The sequence below is a fragment of the Lipotes vexillifer genome, unplaced genomic scaffold, assembly GCF_000442215.2.
Source record: "Lipotes vexillifer unplaced genomic scaffold, Lipotes_vexillifer_v1.1 scaffold215, whole genome shotgun sequence".
NCBI classification, from domain to species: Eukaryota; Metazoa; Chordata; class Mammalia; order Artiodactyla; family Lipotidae; genus Lipotes; species Lipotes vexillifer.
In genome coordinates, this window is record NW_006776544.1 from 1,570,492 (window position 1) to 1,590,034 (window position 19,543).

Sequence of the window (19,543 nt, forward strand, 5' to 3'; positions counted from 1 at the left end):
GATGGCTTCTACCAGAGTTCCTGGGACTAGGTCCATAAGTGTCCACTGAACAGGCAGTCCAAGACATGGTGGGCACTGTTTGCCCTCAGGCCAGTTGGGCCCCAGGAAAGGGCTACTCTGGGAATTCTGGGCACAGACTTGGTACTGGGGTCAAGTACCAGGATACTTGACTCTCCCTCCCCTTCTGGAGCTCAAGGTACATCAAAACCTTTAGCCTAGTAAAGGTGGGATAGTGGACTCCCCAGTATCAAGGCTTTGTGCTTTCTTTGCTTGTAAGGACCCACATGAGAGGCCAAGTCTTGCTTCTGAGGGGCCGGCCTGCCCTTGGAAGTCAGGTCGGGCCATCTGCCATTGGCCTTGGGGGAAGTGTCATTTAAGGGGCTGGGAGTGGAAGGGGAGGGCGCTTGTTGTCTGAGGTGTGGGCATTGTTTTAAGCTGGGGGAGTTGCAGCTTGGCTTGAGTTACGTGGGGAAGTATGGAATGGATGAGCAGATGTTTCATTTGGGAGCCCAATGCCCCTCCAGCCCCCTTAGTAAACCCCACTGGTGTCCTGGGCCACAGGTAACGGGACAGCAGACGTTTAATATCACAGAATGTCAGAGTTGGCCCTCAGCAACTATCCATTCTTATCCTGACCCGTCCTAGACCCAGATTGAGGAAGGCACTCGGTTCAAGTGGCACAGTGATTTAGCGGCTAAACCTGTAAGAAAATTAAGGTGAAGGAAAGTAGGAAAGATACATGTACATGTGGCTTTCTTCAGACCTTATTTAGAGAATCTGGATTCACCTGTGATCAATTAGAGTCCTTTTCAATGACCAGGTTCCCTAGGGTACTGAGATTGACCTGAACCACCGACTCGGCCCCCTTTTCAGGAGCAGCGCGACAGGGGAAGGTGGTGTGGAGGCAAGGACGGTTTGGAGGCCTTGGTGGTGAGGGGCATGGGCCTGGTGGCCCCTCAGTGCCCCCCCTGCTCCGGCCGCAGCTGGAAGGGCTGTGCTGTCAAGTAGCTGGTGGAGGGAGGCGGCCCGGCTTAGGCGGCTTGTCTTGGCTTGTCGTGCACTCCAGCCGTGCCTGTAGGGCTCGGCCGGCCTCTGCTGACCTAGGCACCCCTGGGGGAGCGGGGCCAGGCTCGGTGCCAGTCCTCCGGCCCGGGGCCACCGCGGAAGGCTGGGTCCAGCCCCGCGGCCTGGGCTGCTCAGGCCCAGCCTCGGCCCACACTGCCGCCTCAAGGTGCCCCGGCCAGGGAGAGGCCGTGTAGCTGCTCCTCGGCACCTGCCAGCTCTGCTTCGTCGCGCCCGCTCTCTGAGCCCTCGAAGCAGCCCGAGTCACGTGGGATGTCCACCTTGGGCTCCGCCACCGTGTGCGCCACTGGCTCCTGGCCGCTCTCGGCGCCCTCTTCCGCCTCCTCGCTGCCGGCTGCCAGGGGCCAGGGAGGGAGAGGAATGTGGGGGGCTTGGCCCTTAGCTGGGAGAGGCTTCAGAAACCCTGGGGGCCCCATGTGGGTGGAGGGACCCTGGGAAGCCCACTGGAGGCCGTCTCTTCTTCTGGTCGCCCACCACCAAGCACCCCTGCCCTTTCTCGGCCCTTCTGCTGGGAGTGGTTTCCAGGCCAGCTCTCCCGCCCAGGAGCTCAAACTTCTTTAGCACTGAGCTAGTAGCCAGGACACCTGCTCTTGAATCGTGGCTCTGTCGTTACCCAACGTGGAGGCCTCGAGTCCATGCCGTATCTTCTCCGGCCCTAAGTCTCCCGTTTGATCCCAAAGGGAGTTGAGCCCGATCGTTCCTAAAACCCCTTCTCATCACAAGCTCTGCTGGAGACTGGAATTCAAGTGTGGAAAGTGCCTGCACACTGCAGAGGGGTGCTGGGGCAGGACGCGGCCAGACCTCCCCGCCTAACAACACACCCAACTCCAGCGCTCACGCCCCCTCCCCCGTTCCTAAGGCCACTCACTGTCGTAGTCCAGCAGCAGCTCTGCAGCCGTGAGCAGCTTGGCCCGATGCTGTGGGTCCATGATATTCAGCTCGTTGAGATGTGTTTCCCGCAGCTCTTTGAAGTCCTCCAGCGTCTGGTAGCCATTGAGCAGCAGGGTGGACGTATGCTCCTGTGGGCAGAAGCAGGCCACCAGCGCGGCCGCTTACAAGCTGCCCCCACCTAGGACCTGTCTCTCCCCGCAGAGCTGGCCTGCCCTGGCCCCCATCCCTTGCTCCTAGACACTAGACTAGGTCCCAGCTCAAACCTCAAGGCCGATGCGCTCCAGCAGCTCATGCAGAGTCTTGGGCTTGGGCCTCTTGCCCTTGCTCTGTCGGCGGCTGGGGCGGGCAGGTCCCACAGCCTCCTCGGGCAGCACATCCACGTAGATGAACTTGAAAGAGCCCAGCCTGCCATTGAGCAGGCCCAGCCACGTGCCCACAGGCGGCTTTTCGATGATCTGGATCACATCTCCTTTCTGTGGGAGAAGAGCAGAGCAGAACAGAGCGGGGGCGAGGTGGCCCCTTGGCCTCCTGGACCCTCTACCTGTATGGGGTACAGCCTGCCAGGCTCAGCAGGGGCCTGGATGCCAACCTTACCTGCAGTTTCAGTGAGTCGTGGTCATACGGGCTGGGAGTGAAGTCGGTGTGGACTCGTGCCCGGCCACAGAAGGGCCCTGTGTACTGGGGGGCAGGTGGTTCCTCCCCGAAGCTGCCAGAGCCTGGGCTGGGGCTGCAGAGCTCACTGCCTGCAGGAAATGGGGCAGGGAGGAAGGTCACCTGTGTCCCCGGACAGCTGCGACAGTGCCCAGCAGGTACCTTCCACGGGGTCTGGCTAGAAATCCCAAGGATACATGCTGGGGAAGAAAACTGAGCTCTAGTAAGTCTCACACTGCAGAAGGGATTCTGACCCAACCCCTCTGCCACCCTGAAGGAGCATAGCTTCCCTCCTGGCGTCCCAGGCATGAAAATAGTTGACCACAGAAGGAGGAATGGCTCACAGATCAAAGACTGGGCAAATTGGGAGGGTCTCTAGAGAACAATTGGGCCAACACCCCAATGAACAGATGAGGAAAACTGAGGCCAGACAGGCCAAGTGACCTGGCCAAGGCCTCTCACCTTATAATTGGCAGCACTGGGTCTGTTAGACTCCAGGCTTCCTGACTCCCACTCCAGTGCTCCTGGAAGCCACCTTCCACCCAGGAAGCCACATCGTGCATCAATATTTTACTTTCTCTACTTAATAAGACTCTGTGTCGAGTTACAACATCACACGGAAACTCAAGACTTTCTCTCTGGGAAGGGCAGGATGAGGGCCTAAGTGGCTTTCAGTGGGGGTAGGGAGGTGTCTTTGGAGCCGGAGAAAGATCAGAGAACTTGGAACTAATCCGAAGGGAGAGAACGACAGTGCCTCTGTAGGTCTGCAGCGCAAAGCCTGCAGCCCCTTGTCCAGGCAGGGCTGCTGGAAGCTCCTGTCCAGCCCCACGGACATCTAGAAGATGCCAAGTGGCACCCTGAGCCCAGCAAACCAAGGGCTGGTGTCCATGAGGCTGAGTCTTCACAACTGGAGACCCTATTCCCCCACCCGAGCCTCGGATGTCAGAGGCCCAGGGAGCCGTAGCCTCTAGCTCCCCTTGGAAGGTGGGCGGAGGGCTGGTCCAAGAGGGCAATGGGGCTCTTCCTGTGCCCTTGGGGCCCTCCAGCAAGTGGAGGCTCCTCTAGGGCAGAACTAAGTTCAAGCCTGGGTCACCTTGGGCAAGTCACTTAACCTCCCTGAGCCTCAGTTTTCACATCAATAAAGTGGGGATAATAATAGTACCGGCCCCATGAGATTGTTGTGAAGATTTAACGTGAAGACGGCTCGGAAAGGTCCCAGCAGGCTGACAGTGAAGGTTCATTTCTCTTTACCACGCCCTCCCAGACCCCGCCCTTTCCTCCAGACTCAGCAGGTGTGCCCCTCCTCCCCTACTCACCTGTGGATGCCTGGCGGCTGAGTGCTGGGAGCTGCCTCTCCTCTGGCTCAGAAAAGGCCAGCGCCATCTTCTCAGGGCCGGGGCTGTCCAGGCTGCAGTCTGGAGACGTCGGGGAGGCTGAGCCCTCCTCCAGAGTATCTCCCTGGAGGGGAGGAGAGGCAGCAAGCCCTGAGCAGCCCCGGGTGCAGAGGAAATGGGCCTGGGCTCCAGGGAGAACTGGGGCCTGGCTGGAGCCCCAGCTCTGCCTCTTGCTGGCTGCATGGCGCCCTCTGGGCCCTAGTTTCCTCTTCCGTGTAGTGGGACTGACAGTCCTTGCCCTGCCCACGTCATGGAATGAGGCTCAACGGGGGTGCCGTGTGAATGCACTTTGTCAGCTCCAAGTGCCAACTTACACACAGAAAAGGCCTCAGTGCCAGAACTGAAACTCAGAGCTGTTGCTAGGGCGTAGCCAGGCAGACCACGGCGCCAGAGAGTCACTACTTTTGACTGTGCTCCTATGTGCCAGACAGAGGATTTCATTTAATCCTCACTTGAGGATATGTGCTCGATCGTCCCAAGTTTACAGATGAGCAGTAATGGAGGAACGCTCCCGAGGCCACGCAAGAGCCCACAGACAAGTCGGTCTGACACTAGGGCTCCTGGGCCTCCCCACACCTCAGTGTGGTGGTAACTTTCACAGATGACTCAATGGCAATAAAAGCCCTGATCAGTAGAAGTTGCCAACTCCTGCATTGTAAATATTCCCCACCGTGGCCAACAGAGAGCTACCACTCTGGTGTCACTGAATGAGTAGCATCATCAGCTATTTCCACCCCCCAAAGACTGTAGATGCCAGTAACCTCAAGGGCACAGAGAACAGTGAAAGGTAGTACAAGAATTAGGAAATGAGTTTTGAAGACTGACTTTAGTCTTTTTATTTTTAAAATATAGATTTAATTCTAAGTTGGTAGAAGTTAATTTTCAGTAGTGGTTGTATCTCACACCTGGCTCACAAAATTCCCGAAAATTTGACCAACTGCTATCCAGAGCTGGCACGAGCCAGTTAGCACACCGCTGCCAGGGCACCTCCTCCAAGAACCAGGAGCAGTGTGACTTTAGCTACTTGGATGTGCCTGCCCCACAGCTGTGTGTTCTGCCCTCCCTCCCTGGGCCAAAGCCAGCCTTCTTGATTTTCTTTCATAGGCCTCTTCGAATCAAGCCTTCCCAATCACAGGGGCTGGTTCCAAGCAAAAGTTTGCGGTGGATGAATTTGCGCTATGTGATCTCATCTCCTCAGACCTGCCTGCCCAGGAAGCTTCTGTTACCCAGAACTTCATCCCTCCTCAGACCCCACTACTGCTCCCTCAGGACCATACCTTCCTGCCATGTCCATAGCTGAGGGAGCTCCCTTCCCAAGGTGACCTTCCTGCTTGTATGGGGCCAGGCATCGTTACCTGAGCGTGGCTGTCACAGTGGCCGTGCTCAAACCCTACCAGAGCGGTGCCTGTCCTCCCTGTCCCCCCTCCCATGGGTCCCAGGCCTCACCATCTCCTCCGACAGGGCCTTCACCATCATCTTGCCCATCTTCCTGTTCATGGTTCGGGAAATCACGGCCCTCCACTTCTTCCCCAGCCTTTTGCTGCTCTTCCCAGCATCCTCTGGGGGCGGAACACCTGAGTCATCTTCTGGAATCTGTGACAATAAATGTGCAGGTCCAGGAACCCTGGTGACCGTGTCTGGGTCCACGACTTGGGAGCAGAAGGCGGCTTTTGGGTCCTGGCAGATGCTGGAGGGGTGGGAAGGAGCGCTCCCCATCCCTTCCCTATCAGCCCCAGACCTGTCCTAGGCCCTATTCATCTGTATTTAAATTGGCCCTATTCATTTGTATTTAAATTGACAATTAATTTGCAATTGAAAAGAATGCAGGTGAGGTTTTAGGGCCCAGAATTTTGGTGGGTGAGAGATGTGGGCCCATTGTATTTAAAAAGACTTTGCCTCAACAATCCTAAAAGAGTCTTCCCCCCACCTCCCCACCATTACCTCACCCAAGGCCGGCAGCCAGATCCCCCAAGGAGGCTCTGAAACTCACATTATCATCCAGATTAAATTCCTTCTCGCTCACCACTGGGGAGCTGGGTTTGGATTTGGCAAAATCTTTGAAGCTGCTGGAGCGCTGAAGCGAGAGCTGGAAGAAGCAGAGGTGTTGCCATCAGTGGCACTAAAAATGGTGGCCGAGTAAGGAGCAAAAAGCTGTCCCCGCTCCCAACACACCGCATGTACCCCAGGGCTGGACAGGGCCACGGGGCTAAGGAGGTGAAGCTACAAGACGTCCTTCTGGCTACCGGGCTTCATCCTGTTCTTTAGCTGTGAGCGGCCCCTAAAGCAGGCCGCAGAGCAAGCTCCTTGCCTCAGGAGCCTCCACCCCGGTCAGGCCTCAGACTAAGCCCAGCTTTCCACCAGTACCTGAAGTCTGGTCCCCAGAACCCTGTGGTGAAAGACTAAATGAGTCTGAGTAAACGCGTATCTCCTACTGGAGACATATCTCAGCACGAACCGCAGCATCACCTTTATTTATATAACAGGGCAAACCCTCCCAAACCCCGCAGCCTGGCCTCCAGACTCTGTCTTCCCCAAGCATGGTTTCCTGCGACGGTGATCGCGGCAAACACATTGGGGCCTCCAGGCTGATGCATCTGTGTCCCAAGAAGAGGAAGACAATCCCCCCAGGGGCCAGTAAGACCTGGCATTATGTGTTCTGGAAAGCCACAGGACAGACTGATTCAGAGAAGGTGCCCGCAGATTTGAGACACAAATGATTGGGTTGAATATAGTAAAAGAAAGCTGCCATTTTGTCTGTCTTCATCTCTGCTTTTAACTTAACTTAGCCGCTAATGCGATGAGCTGGCTACACTAGACATGTGCCAGTGTTCACAGACTTGTAGGCCCGACCTATTGTTTGTGCTGTGAATGAAAAATGCTGCCGGCCAGATCAGCAAACAAAGGCTGCTGCGGCCAGCAAGCCATAGACCACTACCGCTGCCCTGATGGTGAGCCCCGAGGGAACTCAGGATGGAGACAAACGGGCTGCCCTCTGTGAAGCCCCCAGTGGTGCACCCTGAGGAGACACAGGGTGGGAAAGATACTAGCCCTTATCTTTGCATAGCAAAGGAATGATTTCAATAAGCCCCGACTCTTGCATCTTCCCATACACAGAAAAGCCTAAATTCAACTACTTGGGATATCTGGTTTCCTTTAACTAACAGTAATCTTTTGATGTTCCCACTACCTGGTCTTTGCTGCAAAAACCCCTGTATATCCTGGCTTCTCCCTTACCTCTAGGGAGCAGTCCCTCAGAGCTCTCTGAGAGGCTGCCTCCGGGGCTTGAAGTCCTCAGAAAGTCTGCGGAATAAACCATAATTCTCACCTTTTAGGTTATGCATTTTTTTTCAGTCGACAGTGCTGATAAGCCTGTTTTCAGGAAATGAGCTTTCTTAACTGTACGTGCCACGCACATGGCAAAATAGCAGGAGAAACCCGGGCCAGGTGAGGAGGGCCGACTTTAGACACAAGAGGTGGAGGCTGAGCCCGAATCAAGATCAACAGTCAAGACCAGAGATACACACAGGAACCAGAGTTCACAGATGGCCAGACAGATAGAGCGGGTCGGCGGCAGACACCAGAGATAAGGGCTTGAGGAACCGAAGCCCCAAACCCCCTCAAAGCTGAAAGTTTCACATCCTCTTTCCTACAAAAGGGGGTCCAGTGACAATCCCCCAGGGCAGTATCACCTGCCCCCTCAGCATACACACAACTGGCCCCAGCTCCTGGGGACTGCAGTGGAACACTTCAGTTCTCTTGGTGGGTCTTGACCAAAAGCAAGTCAGCAGTCAGGGACAGCGGCCACACCTTCCCAGAGGTCACAGCAAGCTAGCTGACCAGAAACTAGGTCAGTGGTCAGGCCAAGCAGACACCACCACCATGAAGGCCTCCTGGGTGAGGCACCTGCAGCCTCAGGGAGAAAGCCTCTTCCACAGGATGCTGGGGAGCTGGGAAAGGGGGCTGAGGGGTTACAGGGAGGGGAAAGCACGGCGGTGGGGTGACCGCTCCTGTTCCCTGCATCTCCTCCATCCTCCTTCCCTGGTTTTCCCTGCCCGCTATTCTTTCCTCTTTTCCTTCCTTGCTTTCCCCTTCTCTCCTCCACCTTCCATTCACTTCCTCCTCTTGTATGGCTAAGATGCAGCTGCCTGGATAACTTCCTCCTTTTATTGCCTGGAAAAGAGGGAACAGAGAGAGGATGGGCACCAGGCTGGCCTGGGCCCAAGGAGGGCAGGCTGGGGTGCTATTTTTAGGCCGATGGGGCCTATTGTGGCCTCCCCTCCACCCGTCCCAATCCCAGGAGTCGCCCCTGAAGCCCCAGGGACCAGTGATCCTGGAAAGCCAGCAGGAGGGCAGGCGTGGGGCTGGAAGTGGGCTTTGCTGAGGAAGAGTAGACTCACCGCCAGGCTGCCCTCTAATTGCAGTTCTTGCCTTTTTCTGTCATTAAGCTCAGTCGGGGTTGGGGGGTGGCTGGGAAAGTGACTTTTGGCTCCTGAGACCTTGTGTCGGGGCCCCTCTGTCCCAACTTTAGCTCAAAATGGGAGAAAACCACCTAAAAGGGCCATGTGGGTGGCACTGGGATGTGGCCCTGGCAGGCCACTCCTCAGCCCAGGGACAGGGAAAGAACTAGACAAGTTCTTTGGGTGACTAAGGGTGAGGGCCGTTTGCCCTGGGGGGCCTCTTGCCCCGCCCACCTCTGAACTCAGGGGCGGCCTCAAATATCCTGAATGCCTTTCGGTGAACCTGAAGTGACCGCCCCCCACCAGCCAGGTGTGAGTAGACATCCTTGGGCCCTTTTGGATTTTCTGCCTGGCCTCCCTTTAGGGTGAGACCTTCCTGGGGGTCCTGGGTGGGAGACAGCACCGTACACGTCGGCCACTTTTTCATGTCTAAGGGGAGTATATGGGCCTCTTGGAAAGAATTACTTTTTCGGCATCACACATTGCTGAGTTCAACTCTGGGATGTGTGGCCTTCGGTGAGTTATTTGACCTCCCCAAACATCAGTCTCTTTACCTGGTGTCGGCTAGCGAGAGTTCACATCTTGGTTCTGCCATTGACCAGCTGTGTAAAGCTGGGTCAATTCCTCAACTTCTCTGGGCTTCCGTTTCCTCATAGGTGAAATGAAGACCGGAGCACACACCTCACTGGGTTGTTGTGCGGATGACAGGGGTGAGCATGGGACACAGCAGCCCCGCGAGGCACGTTCGGGGAGGCTTACTTAGCCTTTCCAACAGCCCACCTCCAGGCTCTTAGCCCTTGCGTTCCCCACCTGGAACACTCTGCCCTTCTCTGTGTCTACCATAGCTTTCCCCATCCTTCAGAATCCAGTTTAACTGGAAACAACTCAAATGCTCATCAGCTGTAGAGTGGATTTGTGAATTGTGGCCGAGTCCCATGAGGGAAGAGCACATGGCAATGAGCTTCGTGCAACCCTCCCCAACAATACGGTGACTCTCACGGCTACACCGTTGGGCAGAAGGGGCCCACCGCCAGAGTATATTATGTGGTTCCCCGTACAGAAAGTTCAAAACCCGGCAAAACGAATCCATGGAAGTCAGAAGAGTGGTGACCTCTGGGGAAAGGCGTCATGTAGTGAGTGGCAGGGGCATGAGGGAAGCTTCTGGAGTGTTGGAAGTGTTCTGTTTGATCTGCCTACATGGGGATGTTCACTTAATGGAACTCCACTGAGTGCTACATTTATGATTTATGCACTTTTTCTACGGATATTATACTTCAATAAAAGAGGTTTTTCAAATCCGGTTTTAAAGGCACTGCCCCCTGCAGGAAGCCTTCCCTGATCACCCCCTCAGAGCCTCACCCTGCCCCCACTGGCATCTTCTTCCCCTGCTTCCTAAGACCAAGCGCCCTCTGGGCTCTGGGCACAGGCCTGTGTATGTGTGGGAATCCAGTAACGAGGGGTCAAACACCGCCCCTGTGCCCGGTGCCCTGCCAAGCACTTTGTGTGTGTCCGCTCACTTCAGCTTCACTGCAGCCCTGTCTTTACATCGCACTTCTCATCTGGGCACACAGAATCGGAGAAATGAAGCATCCTAGGTGGAGTGGCACAGCTGACAGTGGGAGGAACAGGGCTTTGAACCCATGTCTGTGACTCTGGAAGCCTGTGCTTGTTCCTGTGCTCAGAGCTCAAGTTGCCCCCTAGTATGGAAGTGGATTAAGGGCAATGGCGACTGCAAGTGCTGTTTGGAGGAAGCTACCAGGAGAGCAGGTGGGAGCATGGAGGGAGAAGGGCTCTGGAGGGCTTCGTGGAGAAGGAGGCGCATTTGAGCTGGGCTGTAGCAGGGGAGCCAGGATTTCTCCAGGCGGAGTTGAGAAGGGTTTGTCAAGAGTGAGAGTTAGGGATGTTCCAAGCGTGGCGATGGAATGGTGGGTATGCCAGTGCTTGGGGGTGGGCAGCGGAGCATAAAAGGCCACAGAAGGCCCTTGCCAGCCATGGCATCAGCCTGTGAGCAATGAGGAGCCACTGGAAATATGAATTGCTTGCTGGTGTGGAGAGGGATGCCAGATGTGTGCTGTAGGAAGGGAGCCTGGGGAAAGTAGCATGCTGGGATTGGGGAACAGAGGAGCAGGGAGAGACTGGAAGGACGGACAGCTGCACACTCGAATGGGAGCCTTGATTCCTCTCCATCTCTCCTGGTGAGAGGTCTGGGATGTAGCGAAAAGTAGGGGCGTGATGGGGTAGGACCATCCTTAGGGGAGGTCGGTCCCAGGACAAACCCCTGTCGACTACCTACACTCCAACAGACCAAAGAGAGTGCAGAGAGACACTTGATGGAGGCAAAAGTCTCCAAAAGGCAGCCAAGGGGTATTGCTCCCCCCATCCCGGGTGTCTCCCCAATCCTTCATGATGCATAGCAGGTGACACATCCTGACCCCAACATCCTGGAGGGCCTGTTCCCGACTCTGCTCTGCTGCTTTGAAGGTCACTCATTCCATGGCCATCTGGGCCTGCCCTGCAGAGCTCTCCTGCTGATAGGCTGAGCCTTTTATGCTCATCAGACTCTTCCAGTGCTTTCGAGATCAGTAGGGAGACAAGAGAGTAGAGAGAGAAGGGGTCAAGACCCTGGACACTGACAAATCTTGGCTTAGATCCCTGCTCTGCAGTTTACTAGCTGTGTGACCTCGGGTAAGTCACTTCGCCTCCCTGAGCCTCAGGCATAAGATGAAGACAATGCCTGCCCCTACTTCACAAGGCTGTCGTGAAGAGCCAACGGGCTAAGGGATGGGTGGAGTGCACAGCACGGCACCTGGCACCTGCTGAGCTGTTAGGTGTTGTTTTCTCCACTTCAGGGCTGGGACCGAAGCTCGGTCCTTGCAGTGGGTTCCCCACCCCCACCCACGCCTGTAGCGTACACCCTCTCGTGGACACATGTGACACAGTGCGCTCACACGTATTGTTCCAGGCAATCCACACACCCTCCTGAGGTGGGCAGATCAGGAACTATCCCCCTTTTCCGAGGTGATGAAACTTAGGCCCAAGAAAGGGCAGTGAACTGTCCAGGGTCCTACAGCTGGAACCTGGTAGACTCCAACTCTGCTTTCTTGTCCCCTGCCCAGCACATTCTCCACTTGGTAGGCCCGAAAGCAGGAGAGGGACAGGAAAGGGAGGCCTCTCTTGCCTTCGTGCTTTCCCCTCCGCCACGTCACCTTGGCCTCTGAGGGAAAGGGACTTGCCCAAGTCACAGTGCTGGAGCCACGCCGCCGCCTCCAGGCCTGGGGAAGATGCTGTCTCCACCTTCTGGAAAGCTGGCTTTTCTAAGGGCACTTCCATGGGATGGGCCTTGGAGAGTGGCTCTGGAGGCTGGCCCAGGCTCTGCAGGGGCGAGGTAGGCTTTGCCTGGACGATGCTGCCCTAGAGGACATGGTCCTCAGAGTGCCACAATGGCCTTGACTCTCCCGGGAGAGGCCTGTGCGAAATCCCAGAGGCCCAGTCACCAAATACAGAATCTGGATAATGGAAGTGGGGAAAGAAGACGGGCCTTCTGGCTTCTGTGAGCCTCCGGGCACTTCCACCTGAGGCGGCACAGGGTGCCAGCGTTGCAGTGTTAGCTCTTTCTCAGACTCTTCCCTCCAGCTCAGCTCCCCTGTGGTTTGGGGCCCAGCAGTGTGTAGGGCGGTCTCTGCTTTCCACCCCCATCAGCCGGACAGCAAGGGGAAGTGGACCCACTCGCTGAGGAGTGACAGCCAGTGGTAAGTCTGCCGGGGGCCGGCGCCGTGTGGGGCTTGGACGGGGATGACAGAGCCTGTGTGAAGAATCATGAATCTCTTTCCCAGCCGCCCACCTCCACTGCAACCTTAGAGAAGCAGTTGGAGTGGGGAGAGTACAGCTGGAAGTGGCAGCCACCCCGGGACCTGAGATGGGGCAGGATGTACACCCCAGTGCCCTGATGCTCGGCTTCTCAGCTAGTTCAGTCTCCGTCTGGAAGCTACTCCTCTGACAAAGGGGCTCCCCCACGGAGCACCTGAGCTGGGCTCCAGGGGAAACCAGTGGGGCGCAGTGAGGGCCTGGAGGCCCTGGACCTTGGCCTGTGGCTACGCCTGGCCTCTTGGACCTGGTTCAGGCCTGCTTTGGGATGGTCCTAGGCTCCTGCTGGATGTGCGGGAGGTACTTGCTGATTGCCTGGGAGGATCTGACGATCGAGTCAAAAAATTAAGTCTAGAAATCCTCAGATGCAACTAGAGAAACCTAAATGTGGCAGAGCCTTCAAGGACTCTTCTAGCCTGGCCTCAAGACTCCAGGAAGATGAGCACCTCAGTTGCCTGTGGCAGCTGCTTTTCTTCCTGGCCTTTAAAATGCCCCCCGACAGAATTTTTTCCTCCTCAGCCCTCCCTCCTACTCATCATCTCAGCACCTTCATTTCTCATTCTTCACAAATAATTTCTCTCCACCTGGGAAGAACCTGTATGCCCCCAGCATCCCACTGCAGGTTTGGAGGCCCTTTCCTTAAATCTGGAAATCACGCTGGGCCCCATCTTCAGGTGGGCCCCCTCTCCTTTGGGCCCCGGGATCTACAACAGAGCTGAACCAAGTGAGCAGAGCCTGGGCTCTGGCCAAAGGGCGGGGGCCCTGGGAGCATCATGGCTCCTGGCTGGGCGGCCCAGCGGAGCCCTTTGAGTGAGATGGCTCCCAGTGGCGGGACCGGTGTAGGGAACAGAGAATTAAGTACGGTCTTAGGGTTCAACTTGAGAATTGTATTTTATAATTCTCGAATTCTAGTCTAGGATTCTAGTCCCCAGTGTTAAGTCTCTATCTTATCATCGTAGGGTTGAATCCTACAACTTTTAGACTTCTAAGAATGCATTCTGTAACTCCGTTTCGCTAGAATTTGGGAAGTCTCTTCTGTACTTGTTACTCTAGTTACCTTTGGGCCCATGTCCCATGCCCTTGGGAGAATGGCCCTCACCTACAGACTCAACAGAAGGCCTTTGGCTCTTCCCACTTCCGTGAGTCCCGGAGAGGCTGGGTTGAGAGAGGGAAGGAAGCAGTGAGTTCCCAAAGATGCTCCTCACCTTTTTCTTCTGAGTGGGCTCCTTCTCGCTGGCATTGGAGGGCTTACGGCGCAGCATGGTCCTCTACCCTGGTGATACTCCGTCCCTGCGCTCCTAGGTATCGAGATGCGGAGGCCTCTTGCTCAGCCTCGCCAGCACCGTCCAGGGGGCACGGCATGGACTGAGCCTCTGGCTGCCACTCTGACTGCTGCACTGGCAGCTTGGGGGTGCGGGCCATGGACACCCGGCGGCAGCAGCATACAGGAAGCCCCGTCACGTGATCTGCTCTTACAGCAATCGCAGCCCCTGCTGGCCCCTAGGGAGGAAGGAAGTCCCAGCTTCAGTCTCCAGAGATTCTGATGCAGACGGCTCTTGGGTTGAACAAGCAAAGAAAAGTCCCTACCCTGCCATCTCATGGCAACCATTGCCAGTCCTTCGGCCAGTCAACCTGACATTATACGGCCTACTCAAGCCCTTTATCTCACTGACCAGAGTCCCAAAACTGGAAGTGGGACCATCTCTCTGCCTGTGGGGCCAATGCTCCCAGTCACCTTGCATCGCCAAGGTCATCACTGCTATCAGTCCCTCTCCTATCACCCCATAGCCATCACTCCTATCTACAGCCATCAGCCCTGAAGCCATCTCGACTGCTACTGGCACACCTACAGCCACCACTGCTAGAAAAACCATCCCTACAGCCATCACCCCTATAGTTGTCATCACTGCTGCTATCACTGTCACAACCATCATCCTCTCAGCTGTTATCCTTACGGACATTACAGCCAGTCACTCCCATGACACTCTTGCCCCACGACCATCATCCCTACAGCCATTACCCCTACAACCATCACCACACCCCTGCAGCCAACACCTTTCAGCTATCATCCCTGCAGTCATTCCCACTGCCATTAGCACCACTACAGCCATCACTGCTAAAACAACCACCCCTGTAGTCAACACCCCTCGGTCATCTGTCTCTATCTGCCTCACCACTGTCACTATCACCGGTACGGTGATCATCCTCATAGCTATCACCCTTACAGACACTATCACTATAGCCAGTCATGACCACTGATGCCCTCACCCCTACAACCATAACTCCTAGAGCCAACTCCCCTCTGCCATCACCCTGCAGCAGTCATCTCCACTGTCACCAGCACACCTACAGCCATTCTCACCAGAGCAGTCACACCTAGAGTCAACATCCCTTGGCCATCACCACTTATATTTATCACCACCACAGCCATCAACATGAATAAAAAAGCAATTGCAAGCAACTCCACACCACCAGCAAATGTCCCTTTCAGCAGGCATTTCTCGAATGTCTACGTGCTGAGTTTAGAATGTTCGCTTTGTGGGTTATCTGTGGCAGATATTTTAATAACCTTAATTACTTTTTCTTATTACAAAAGCAATTCATATGCATCATATACAGTTTAGAAAACAAGGATAAACAGAAAGAAAATTCAAAAATTTTCCGAAATTATCTTCCATACTATTTGCATGAATATTTTTCTGTTTTTGAGCATTTAACGTCTCTCTCTCTCTCCCTGTGTGTGTGTGTGTCTCTCTCCCTCTCCCTGTGTGTGTGTGTCTCTCTCTCTCTTTCTCTCTCTGTCTCTCTCTCTGCAGCATGATTTGCACAGAAAGCAGATCAGTGGTTTGGGGGGATGGGGAGGGGAGGGAGAGATCAGGAGGGGCACAAGGACCCTTTTGGGGGTGATGGATAGTTCACAATCTTGGTTGTGGTGATGGTTTCATCGGTGTACACCTATGTAAAAACTCAACAAATCGCATACTTTAAAAATGTGCTGCTTATTGTAGTTAAATTATACCTAAATAAAGCTGTTTTTAAATTTTTAAAAATTAAAGTCCCACTTCACACACTGCATCTGCTTGTCAAACTGAGCACAGGCTCAAGATTTTCTCCTGCCATGAAATATTCTTCTGCGACGTGATTTGTAATGGCCGCCGAGCAGCCCATTGTACGAATGCATCACGATGATTTCACCAGGCCCCTACAGATGAACTTACGTTGCCTTGATATTTTTACTCTTAATTGTACATCCTTAAAGTAAATATTCGTGTATAGCCACGAATTTTTTCTTAGGATAGATTTCCAGAAGGGGAATCCTTGGGTTAAAAGAAAGGTGTGCATCTTTTTAAGGCTTTCCAATCTGGGACGCCTGTGAAATCTGAGGCTGTTCCCAAGATGTTCTGGCGACTTCCTCGCCCCTACTCTCCAGCCTGCTCTGCGCCCTCCCAGCATCCATCCGTGGGGACGAGCTCAGGAAAGACGAGGTCCTTCTCCCCCAAGCTGAAACCACACTTCTTTGGCTGCGTCCTACTCAGCCTGCCGGGTAGACTCGCGAAAAGACCACGCTCTCCCGTCCCCTCCCCCCACGCCGGCCTGCGCTTTCCAGACTGAAAGTCCCTCCCCTGCCGCCCCAGGCGCGGGCGCGGGAACGGCTGAGGCTGCGCGGCGCGGTGTCGGGGGCCCGGCGGGCCTTGGGTGGCGGGCGCGATCGGGGGCGCCGGGTGGGGGACGCGGCTGCAGGGCTCGGGGCTCCTGGGGGTCCGGCGGCCGGAGCGGCCGGCGAGGGAGCCTTCAGGCAGAACCTTCCCGGCCTGCGCCGCGACGGCGCGTCCCGACCCCGCGCAGGATGTGCCGGCTTCCTGTTTGCTCAGTCCCGGCAGCGAGCCGAGCTCACACACTAACCGCAGAGCCTTCAAAGGCAGCCAGCCACCTAACCTCAGCGCTGGGCGGCCCCGACCGCCTCGCCGAGGCCTGGGAAAGGGCGGCGGGGTGGGGGCGGGGTGAGGGGCACCTCGAGAGAAGTACAGAGAGGCGACCAGCCCCTGGGACAGAAGGGAGCGGGTGTTTTCAGCCTTTCCCTTCTGGCTTGTTTTCAGATCTGTCGCTTCTGGTAAGAAGTCTCCACTCCGGGGGTCCTGGGCTCCCTCATCCGGACTTGCCTTCCCGGAATTTTCTCTCCCAGCAGATTGCCTTGGCCCCAGTTCCGTTAGGTCAGGCCCCAGCTGGCTAATGGGCCCTAAACACTTTTTTAATAGGTTTCCCTTCCAGGCAACACATTTGCATTTTATAGGTTCCGATCCAGGTGCATAAAGCCCTCAACTAAAGAAGCGATCCGGGTCAGTAGTTCAGTGAACAAGGCCACCTCAAACTTGATAATGGGCTGGCAAACAGGACCTAGGAGCTAGCTCTGGGTCCTTGTGCCAGGCACTCGGAGGAGATGCAAGATAAATAGCTGTCAAGGTCCCTTGCACCCGGGAGCTTACATCCTAGGTGGGGCGGCAAAGCTTACATTGCCCAGCACTTGTTCTTTGACAAGCACTGCATCAGGCACTTCAAAAACGTTATTTAATCCTGGCACAGGCTCCCCACCCCACCCGGGTAAGTAGTTTAAATTGGGATGATTATGGCAAAGATGTGTCCAGTATAAACGTGGGGCAGGAGAGCCTTGATTTAACGGCAATATTTGTGTGTGTGTGTGTGTGTGTGTGTGTGTGTGTGTGTGTGTGTGTGTGTGTGTGTGTGTGTGTGTGTGTGTGTGTGTGTGTGTGCGTGCGCGTGGTGGGGTAGGGAGGTGTTCCACCAATAGTGAGACTCATCTGAACCTTCAGAGGGTGGATACCGGGCTTCCAGAGATACAAAGGTCATTGTAGGCATTCACATAGAGCAGCCCCCCACCTGCACCTCCCTGCAAGAGATTCTAATTTGGTAGACGATCATGAGTGGAATATTTGGGCAGATGGGACCCAGACATGTATGAAAGCATCCCTCACTCTGCGGATGGGTACAATCCTGCGTTGAGAGAGTAAGAGTTCGGATAAGCGATATCTACATTTGGAAAACTTCCTGAATAATCCTTATTCTCACCTCCCCCTGCCACCCACACATATCCAGTCGAAAGTAAGAACACTAAGTGGCAGGCGGTGGGCTTTACAACAACCCTATGAAGCAGGCACTGCTGTCATCCTCATTTTCCAGGGAGGAAGCCGAGAATCAGAGGGGTTCAGCAAACTGTGTAAGACCACACAGCTAGGAAGTGACGGGAGCTGAGTTTTGAGCACAGGCTTGGTCTGGGTTCAGGGCCCGTGCTGTTAACCACTAGGCTCAAGTGCCTCTGATGCAGAGTTCCTGAACAAGGACGTGAGAGAATCGACACCCTTTGCTGATTGGGGGTGCCACAGGGCCACCTTGCAGCAGAGGGGAGTAAAGAGGATGGAGAGAGCATCTGGAAGCGGCATCATGTACACAACAGATGGAGAGTTAGGGTTGATCAAGTGGGGGCGATCTGTAGGGGAGCCCTTGTCAGCCTGGGGAGTACTCAACATCTGTACTATCTGGCTTAGAGGGTTGGCGTTGGGAAGCAAGTTGACTTCAAACAGCTGTCGTGTAGAGGAGGGGGATGTATTCTGGGTGGCCAGGAATGACGGGGAAGAGGTAAATGGAAGGTTTGGGTTCATTTCAAGGAAGACATTTCTGATATTCAGATGGTACTAGCTCAGCCCTGGTAAGTAGTGATCTCCCCGTCTCTAGAAATGTTCAAACAGAGACCACATAGTCCCTTGGAAATACCTGGGCATTTCCAAGGTGAAGTCCATCGTGGTAGCCTGAGCCCTTATCAGACTTCATGGTGGTCATTTTAGGCAGGGAGGGCAAGGAGAGCAGAAGTGCAGGTGGGAGGAGGGCAGAGAAGAGCAAGGGGCCTGGGCAGGAGGCAGCCATTCCCACGCACACAGACAGTACACAGGAGCTTGCAGCTCTGGGAACGCTAGGGAGTCCCCGGCAGCAGGGGCTCATGGGAGGGAAAGGCAGTCATCTCTGAATCTCTGAATTCATGATAAGGTCTTGGTTTAAAAACAAATAAAAACAAACACCTGCAGGCAGCTGTGGCAATTAGCATCAGAAGAGGAGGCTGGGCTTTGGTGCTTGATTAAAAACACGCTCAGGACTCACCCGAGGGCCTTTTTAAGGGAGACTGGGAGGGACTGGAGACAGCTGTCTAGGGGCCTAGGAGAGGAGGAGCAGGATAACATCTCCAAGAAATGGAGTCAGGTAGAACTGGATTCAAATTCATCGCCATACATCACCTACTGACTGCATGACCTTGGGCAAGTGACTTTGGGCAATGAGCTCTAGATAATGACAATGATAATGTGGGCCTTGCTTGGGGGGAGGGGGAGGAGTGGTGTGTGTGTGTGTGTGTGTGTGTGTGTGTGTGTGTGTGTGTGTGTAGCCAGCATTACCAGATGGCACGTATGGAGAGAGTGCTCTTGGCCTGGTGCCCAGTGCATGGAAAGTTTGGTCCCTGGTGGGGGACTCCACTGATGTTCACTCCAGCTTCCAGTCCTGCCTTGGCACCTGCTTCTACATCTCATCTGGGCCCCAGCTGAATCTCTGCTCCGTGACCCAGTGGCGCATATCCTGTGTGTCTCCACCTTATCAGGGGCAGGGTCCCTCAGCCCAAGCTATTCTAGAACACAGGAGGCGTGACAAGCAAGAGGGCCTAGGACTACTCAGGACCCCTGGGAGGGAAATAGGCGTTTCAGCTTCAGGGCCTTGCCGTGGACCACTGGGGCTTTCTCACCCTCCCAGCCTACCTCACTTGAGCTGCTTGCTCAGTTCCTGTTTCACAAAGAAACTAGGAAGTGAGGAGATGGGCCAGCCTTAGGGCAAGGGGTTGGCTGGGTAGGGCTGGCGCTGGGGAGTGCCTCCCACTCCCAGCTGAGAGAACCCTGGAGGACAGGGATGGACAGAGAGGAAACAGCTGCTCTTGACTCTTTCATATTCCTAGTTTTTGGCACCAAGAGTGCCCAACCACTGAGGAAGTGCCCAGTGAGTTGATAAAATTCACTGCTGACGTGGTTTAGCTGGTGAAGAGTAGCGAGCCCCGCCCCTTCTGTGGTCCTAGCCCATGAACAGCTGGAGCAGCTGGCGGGCAAATGAGAGAGAACTGACAGTTATCTTTTTTTTTTTTTTTTTTTTTTTTTT

General features: G+C 55.0%; 1 protein-coding gene across 1 annotated transcript; it reads right to left on the minus strand.

Moving 5' to 3' along the window:
- Positions 1 to 895: 895 nt before the first annotated feature.
- SASH3 (SAM and SH3 domain containing 3) lies at positions 896 to 13,753 on the minus strand. The gene is made up of 8 exons (XM_007450478.1): positions 13,546 to 13,753; positions 6,010 to 6,105; positions 5,466 to 5,612; positions 3,942 to 4,083; positions 2,569 to 2,717; positions 2,238 to 2,447; positions 1,952 to 2,102; positions 896 to 1,417 (listed from the first exon to the last, which is right to left on the minus strand). Exons 1-8 carry the CDS (start codon positions 13,600 to 13,602, stop codon positions 1,227 to 1,229), a joined length of 1,143 nt encoding a protein of 380 aa, XP_007450540.1. The 5' UTR covers positions 13,603 to 13,753; the 3' UTR covers positions 896 to 1,226.
- Positions 13,754 to 19,543: the final 5,790 nt, after the last annotated feature.

Excerpts from the sequence above, each read along its gene's own strand:
- SASH3 (XM_007450478.1), bottom strand. The coding sequence starts at position 13,602 with ATGCTGCGCCGTAAGCCCTCCAATGCCAGCGAGAAGGAGCCCACTCAG. Across the intron at positions 4,084-5,465 it reads AGGCCCTGTCGGAGGAGATG|GGAGATACTCTGGAGGAGGG; the intron begins GTGAGGCCTGGG and ends CCTCCCCTCCAG. Across the intron at positions 2,718-3,941 it reads CAGCCGCCAGGCATCCACAG|GCAGTGAGCTCTGCAGCCCC; the intron begins GTGAGTAGGGGA and ends CATTTCCTGCAG.